Consider the following 6,924-nt stretch of genomic DNA (forward strand, 5'->3'; position numbering starts at 1 on the left):
GCCTTCCAAAGCAATGAGTCCTTCAACAGGGCGGGCAGGAGCCCCAGGAGAGGAACCGATGAGGGGTGTTGGGTAAAGGGCTTGTTCCCTGGTGGTGGCTCAGCGTGGGGGGCCCACACCGACTACAGCAATGGGCCAGGAGGTGGTAGGCACGGGCACCAGGACTGATGGCTGTGGGCACATAGTGCCTGCCTACTCTGAGAGGCCTGTGGCTTCTGTGGCTTCCAATGAGCCAGTACAGACCTAGGCACCTGTGCTATGGCCAGTGCATGAGGTGAGTCCCCAGTGCAGCCCATCCTGAGTGGCTTTCCCCCCTTCCTATAGTACAGAAGGGATATGAGTGTTCTGACTAGGTATACTTGATATATTCTTGGCAAACAAAAACAAATACACATCAAATCACACCTTGTTATATAATTTCTAAAGTAGTTTTAACGTCACACAAGCAGCTTTTTAAGTCTAAAGTGAGAGAAAATAGAGGTAACTAAGAAAAATCCCCATTGGCCTCTGTTCCCCCCCAGCCTGTGGAGGGCCCAGCTGAGCCTGACCAGGATTAGCAGCTATGAGAAGGGACCTAGTTCCTCAGGAAGAGCCAGGGGTCCATTCCTTCCCCTTAGAAACCTGGTTTTCCAGGGGGGTACAGGCATCTCAAGCCAGGCCACTGCACCGGTGAATCCCCTCAATTCCTGTTCATTTAACTCTGACCAGAGAAGGGGTGCTCTCCCAGTAGACCCAGAACCAGCTTGCCCAGTCACAGGAAGGGTTCAGTCAGCAGGTTCATCTCGCAGGATGGTGAGGAAGCGCTGGCCTCCCTCACAGAGAAGGCTGTGCACAGCCCGGCAAAGCGCCAGCTGGGGTGCTCCCAGTGGCTCCTGCATGCTCACCAAGGGGAGAAGTTCTGCCATCAGGACCTGGGGGGAGATGTAGGGTCAAGGTTGCAGAGAGGCCTTACCCCAGATAGCAGCCCAGGGCCCGCAAAGGAGGGCCCAGGGGATAGAGTATTTCCAGGACAGGCTTTGAGGCACCATGATCCAGCCCCTCCCTCCTCCAAACGCTCCATTCTCTCTCCTGCTCCCCCGGTGCTGGCAAATGCACAGGTGCAGAGGCTCTCGTCAAGAGCACAGATAGGCTGTTGAGCCCTGACAAGGCTTCAGATCTGGAATCCTCCCCATGACTCAGGCTCCCCTGGCACCCAGACACCTACTCCCTAATCCTCACTCTGGAAGTACCTTTTCCAGGTGGATTTGCTGGTCCAGCATGTCCACTCGAAGCCTGAGGGCTGCCAGGGTTTGCAGCTCCTGCGTGCTGGAGTAGAGAAGCAGCTGGGGGCTCCAGGTGGGATCTGCTCCTCCTCCACAAGGCAATGAGGCCATGGGGGGCCTCTCCTCAGGCCACGGCCCCAGCTGCTGTTCCACCACTTCTGTGAGGACGGGGGAATGTGGCCTCCTGGGGTGACAGCCAGGCACCTCTTTGCCACTCTCCTCTAAGGGGGAGCAAAGTTGCAAAGTCTCCATTTGCCTCCGAGACAAAGCCCTATTGTTCATAATCATCTCTTACAAGGCTAGGCCAGTCACCTACCAGTACCTCTGATTCTCACATGCTACTTTTTCAATGATTGGACAAATAAGTAAACTACTTAAAGTGATAGGGCTCTGTGTGTTGGGAGAAGGAATGGGGGTGGAGGAGCTGTTCCGACTGGTCCCATAGGACAACTGGGGTGAACTCAGAATGCAATGGAGTGACTTGGGGAAGGGCCTGTCTGCCTCTACTCTTGGGTTATCCTGTGGCTAGAGAACCTTGACCTCCCCTACCAGACTTCAGCACAGATGGCAGTGGGGTCTCACCTGCCTGCAGTTCCCGCAGCCTGTGGAGGCACTGCTCCACAATGGCCTGTAGCCCCTCCAAGGTGAGCAGGCCATGGTACTCCTGCATCCAGTCCGTGGGGTCTACGAAAGAGTCAGGGAGGGCAGGCTGGGTCCATGCTGGTCCTGCAGCACCCCCAACTCCAACCCCATACAAAAACCTGTATCAGGGCCCACTGACCTCTTGTGAGCTCTTCCTCCATTCTCAGTCTTAGCAGCGAGCAAGCCTTCTGCAGGCGCCCTACCTCTGCCTCCACCTCTGCAGCACTGAGCCTGGAGCTAGGCCAGCCTGACTGGACACAGGTCAGGGAAACTCCCGTGTTCAGCGCCACCGCTCACCTCCCCTAAAGATGGGGCCTGGGAGTGGCTCTGGGCCTTCCTGGAGTTGCTCCTCAAATTCACCAAGTGTAGAACCAGACACTCTCCCCCTACCCCCCAGCAAATCCAGCAAGGATACAGTCACCTGCATTTTCTGGAGGAACTGGGTTTTAGAGGACGTAGTGGCATCCATGGAGTCGCTGGTCTGTGTAGAGCTGAGCTGGGCCCACAGGCTGGATGCACACATGGGCACCCCAGTGAGAGATCATTATTCTAGTTAGCTGGACTGGATCTCAGGAAGTAGGCAAGGGCCAGAGTAGGGGCCTCAGCCTAGGCCCTAGGGTGTCTGGCTCTGCTGAGAGGTAGGAGAGGCCTTGGGATGTCTCAGGGGAACTAAGAGGACACTGTCCAGAGAGCTGACCCATTGTGAGAAATACTAGGAGAGAATTTGAGGAAGAAGGGGAGAGGGGCTGGCAGTGACTGGTAAGAACGGTGGGCGCTGGCTGTGTACCAGGCACAGTGCATAACCTGAAAGGAACCACCTCAGTTAACATCTCTAGAAAGCCAGTACTACTATCATCACCTGCACATGCAAGACAAATCGGGACTAAAAGACACCAAGTGTTTTGCTCAAAGTCTTGCAGCTTATAACCAAGCAGCTGAGCTGGGGGGTCTCAAAGCCTACTGAGTCTAAGGTGACTACGGCAGTCGGAGCTGGGCAGACTCTCTTAACATATAGTGTTCCCTCCTAGCAAAGAAAGCAAAGAGATCTGCTGGAAAAGTCTTACCAACAGGGCCCCGAGCTGGTGGGAAGCCTTGGCTTCCCTGCTCTCCCCTCCACCCCCACCCAGTTGCCAGACTCAGCCTCACCAGGAGTTCTGAGAAGCCGCCTTCCTGAAGGCCATGGGCAGCTGCAGCAGCGTCCTGTCAGGAAACCCAGTGTTCAAAGGAGCCTCGCCTCATTCCGGGACTGCAGACCCCATTCCCTGCTCAGAGCCCAGATAGGGGTGAGGCTAACACCCCCCACCCCCAAACAGGGCTTCCAGAGTGACCATGGGAGCCAACCCCGTCCAGGTCTGCCCTGTCAGAGAGAGGAGAGGGTACCACAAGCAGAGCCCATCTGAGCCCCTGGACTGGGTAGATAAAAGGGCACTGGATGGCCAGGGAGGAGAGTGGGACAGGCCCTAGCACATCTAACCCAGCCAATTCACAACCAGCTGTTCCATTCTGCCAGCTTCAGGGCATGGGCCTCATGGGTGGTACTCCAGAACCCACATGCACGTCAATGCCCTGCCCTCCCTGTCACCCCAAATTCCAGACTCCAGCTGCTGGCTAGGGTCTGGTCAGGTAGAGTGCTAGCAGTTCCTCCAGGGAGGTTCTGAGAAACCTACCCCTTCTCCTTGAGTGTGAAGGCTTCTGGGGCCTGAGGAGCAGCCGATGGAGCTATCTGTGGGTCCCTGAGGCCAGGTCCAGGCTTGGCAGCTAGGGGCCCCCTCCCTGCACAGGTCTGATCCCCCGCGGACAGAAGCCTAGGCTTCGGGAGGCCCTTGGCAGGCCTGGTGGCCTGGCGGGTGCCCCTGGGGAGTTTTGTTTGAGAAGCCCGGTGTGGGGCAGCGGCTGTGGTAGCCGAAGTGGCGATGGACCCAGACTTCAGGCTGGAGGCCTTGTCTCTTTCTCCAGCCTTAGATATGCCTTTTCGCACGTGTACAGCCTTCTGCAGTGCCTGGGTTAGAAGCTCCAGCTCCTTGAGGTCTTGAGGGCTGGGTGTGCATGCTGCGGAAGCCAATGCAGCGGTCGGTCACCACTGTCCTTCTTGCCGCTGCATGCACAAGGCAGGCCAGGGGCAGCACTTGGAGCTGGGTGGCTGAGGTTTACCTGGAGACGGGGCCTCTTCATTCGTTTCTGGACCTGGGGTTGGCTCCGGAGTCGGGGTCTCCGCTGGTTCCCTGCGAAGACACAGGAAGCAAAACCCCAGCCTTCTCAGAGCCTTCAGGGAAAGGGGGGAGGGGGATGACACCGACAACCGGCACCTGGGAAGTGGGCGCTGGGCCCGCCCTCCTGGCCCGGTCTCTGAGAGGGGTTCTGAAGGCCCGGGGAAGGCCGAGTCGGGGGTCCCGGGGCCCGCGTACCAGGCCCGCAGCAGCCTCCGGGAGACCCGCAGGCTCTGCTCCAGCTGCCGCTGCCGCTCGGCACAGGTGTCCAGGGCGTCCCGCAGCTCGGCCACCAGCCTGGGGAGGACACGCCGGTAGCTCAGCACCCGGGCGGCCTCCAACGGGCCGTGCTCGCTCCCGCCCTCGCCCCAGCGCCGGACTCACCGGCGTGAGCAACCGAGCGGTAGCATGGAGACGGTAGTCAGTCTTCAGGATTTGCCGCCGGCGGGAAGTCCCACCCCTTCCGGGCTATAAGACCGCCCACTTCCGGCGGACTATCCAATCCGGAGACCAGAGCTCAGGACCTTCCCCCTCCCCCTACACCCAGCCCACCTGCCACCCCGCGCCTGGCGGCTCGGGCCCCTCCTCCCGGAGCCAGGCCCCGAGGCTTGGAGGAGCGGACCTCGGGAGCCGCGCAGGCTTCCGGTGCGGCTGACTGGTGGATGGTAGCATCTGCGATCGCTCACAGCCGGCGTCTCTGTTCTCACTGAAGGCACTCTGAAGTGGGGCCGGCGGGTCTTGCTGACGCCGGGATGGGCCCAATCGCTATTTACTGGCAACAGTTGCTCGAGATGAGGATGAAGTGTGTGTTGGGAGCGGGGGTGAGGAAGGGGGGAGTGTTCCCTTTTGGACATACAGGTGCGGTGAGGACATTCAGGGGAGACATCAGGTAGGCACGTGGGTAGAGATGAAGCAAGAGGGTTCAAGGTGAGGCAGGTGTGCAGGGACAGGGACAGGCGAGGAATGGGTGTTGGAAGGAGAGCTGGAGCCCGGAGAGGTGGAGTGACAGCAGAGCCCGGTGTCAAAGAAGCACTGGGAGGCTGTACTAGGACGCTGTCCAAGGGATGGGGTGGGGTCTTCAGTGACTAAGGGAATACCCAGCGTGGGGGCAGCGATGCAGGCGGCAAGCCCCAATGTAATTGCAGAAAAGAGTAAACAAAAATCTTGGGTTACGGCCACAGATCTTGTCGGGGGAGAAGGGGGAGGGCATGTTTACAGATGGAGAGCTGTCTATTTTATAGTCACTAATAGAAAGGTGGTGCAGCATAGGGGAGAGAGACATGAAAGTGGGGAGTTGAGGCACAAAGGGGTTGGGACCCAGGCAGCCCTGGGGCTGCTGTTAGCGTAGCCCCTCCATCTGCTGTGGCCTGTTTTCATGTCTAACGTGGGGAGGCTGATGTCATTCTACCAAAATGAGATTCTCTGTGAGGTAGGAGGGGAGGGGGAAACGCTTCCCATCAGCACTTGGGAGACCCCACTCCAGTCGTAGGGCACTGAGGTGGTCATTAGAACTTTGGAAGATGCAGGGAGACTCCACACTGTGGTCATGGAGTGTTAGGTTCCACAGGAGTAGTTTTCCCCGACAGGTGCAGGCTGGGAGAAGGCAAAGACCCGGGTTCACCCAGAGTTGGGATTTTGGTAAGGGGCCATGGACAAGTGCCACAGTGTGCCTTGGTTGACAGTAGGAAGTGACAAGAAGGCAGTACAGATATGCACATCACTCAGCTTCCACTATCCTCATCACATTTAATCCTCACAACAGGCCTGTGAGGTAGATATTGCCCCATCTTACAGGCGAAGAAACAGGCTCACACATGCCCAGGGGCACACAGTTGCAAAATTCTCTTACAGTAGAAAAGACATAGATACACACCACACACACACACACACACACACACACACAAGCACTGTAATTCTGGTTCAAGAGCATTTGGGGGACACTCCTAGTCAAGTGGTTCTTTCTGACATTTGGAGAGGAAACAGAAGTTATCACAGCATGGCGAGTGTCAGTGGTCAACCCAACTGCGGAGAGGTCAGGGTCCCTGCTCTTGGGCAGATCTCTCAGGTGTTTTGGCTGCTGCCCCAAGCGTCTCGGCTAGTTGTTCTCAGGAACCCACAGCAGACCCATCCTCGCCCGGTAGGCAGGGACAGTTCTCAATCTTGCTCTTCTGCATCTGGGTCACTTCAGATGTTACAAATGATGTTTTTTTGTGGGGGTTTTCTCCCCCTGGCTAACCTCTTTAGGAAAATTCTTTTTGCATAAACAGTATCAGGATAGCTTTGAGGGGTTTGAATCAGATTATCTTTAGCTGCGTCTAAATAATGTTAAGAATCCCTTGTTTTTAAAAATTTAATACCTTCTATTTAAAAAGAAATGGCCCAGAAATTCAGTACAGCAAGAGATGTTCATATGGAGACTATCCGTTGGGGACACAGACAAATCACTCTGGGAGGAGGGACAGATTGCTAAAATGAGCTGGGAGGGAGGGAACCTACGACCAAGACATCAAGGCCCTGTCCTGCAAAAAGTCAGGGCCTTCATGTCTGGTCATCACATGTAGTCCGACAATGGAAAGGGCAGGGCTCCTTCACCCCGGGACCCTCTGCCCTGTGAGGGAGTAGATGACCTGGGCAGGGTGAGGTGGGCACGGCAACAGACCTCTCAGCTCCCCCTAGAATAGGGGTCCTCAAACTTTTTAAACAGGGGGCCAGTTCACTGTCCCTCAGACCATTGGAGGGCCGGACTATAGTTTAAAAAAAACAACTATGAACAAATTCCTATGCATACTGCACGTATCTTATTTTGAAGTAAA

The 6,924-nt window shown here is 56.6% G+C and overlaps 1 protein-coding gene across 1 annotated transcript; it reads right to left on the reverse strand.

The window, feature by feature from the left end:
• Positions 1-351: 351 nt before the first annotated feature.
• On the reverse strand, positions 352-4,539 carry TEDC2 (tubulin epsilon and delta complex 2). The gene is made up of 10 exons (XM_081089274.1): positions 4,496-4,539; positions 4,310-4,408; positions 4,056-4,126; positions 3,572-3,953; positions 3,051-3,104; positions 2,320-2,413; positions 2,044-2,155; positions 1,845-1,946; positions 1,230-1,483; positions 352-911 (listed from the first exon to the last, which is right to left on the reverse strand). The coding sequence occupies exons 1-10, from the start codon at positions 4,519-4,521 to the stop codon at positions 765-767; spliced, it is 1,341 nt and encodes a 446-aa protein (XP_080945400.1). The 5' UTR covers positions 4,522-4,539; the 3' UTR covers positions 352-764.
• Positions 4,540-6,924: the final 2,385 nt, after the last annotated feature.

The sequence above is a fragment of the Myotis nattereri genome, assembly GCF_964212035.1.
Source record: "Myotis nattereri genome assembly, chromosome: 4".
In the NCBI taxonomy this organism is placed as follows: Eukaryota; Metazoa; Chordata; class Mammalia; order Chiroptera; family Vespertilionidae; genus Myotis; species Myotis nattereri.

Coding starts and splice junctions, on each gene's coding strand:
- TEDC2 (XM_081089274.1), bottom strand. CDS start 4,521: ATGCTACCGCTCGGTTGCTCACGCCG. Junction 4,127..4,309: donor CGGAGGCTGCTGCGGGCCTG/GTACGCGGGCCC, acceptor GTGTCTTCGCAG/GGAACCAGCGGAGACCCCGA. Junction 1,947..2,043: donor GGAGGAAGAGCTCACAAGAG/GTCAGTGGGCCC, acceptor ACTCTTTCGTAG/ACCCCACGGACTGGATGCAG.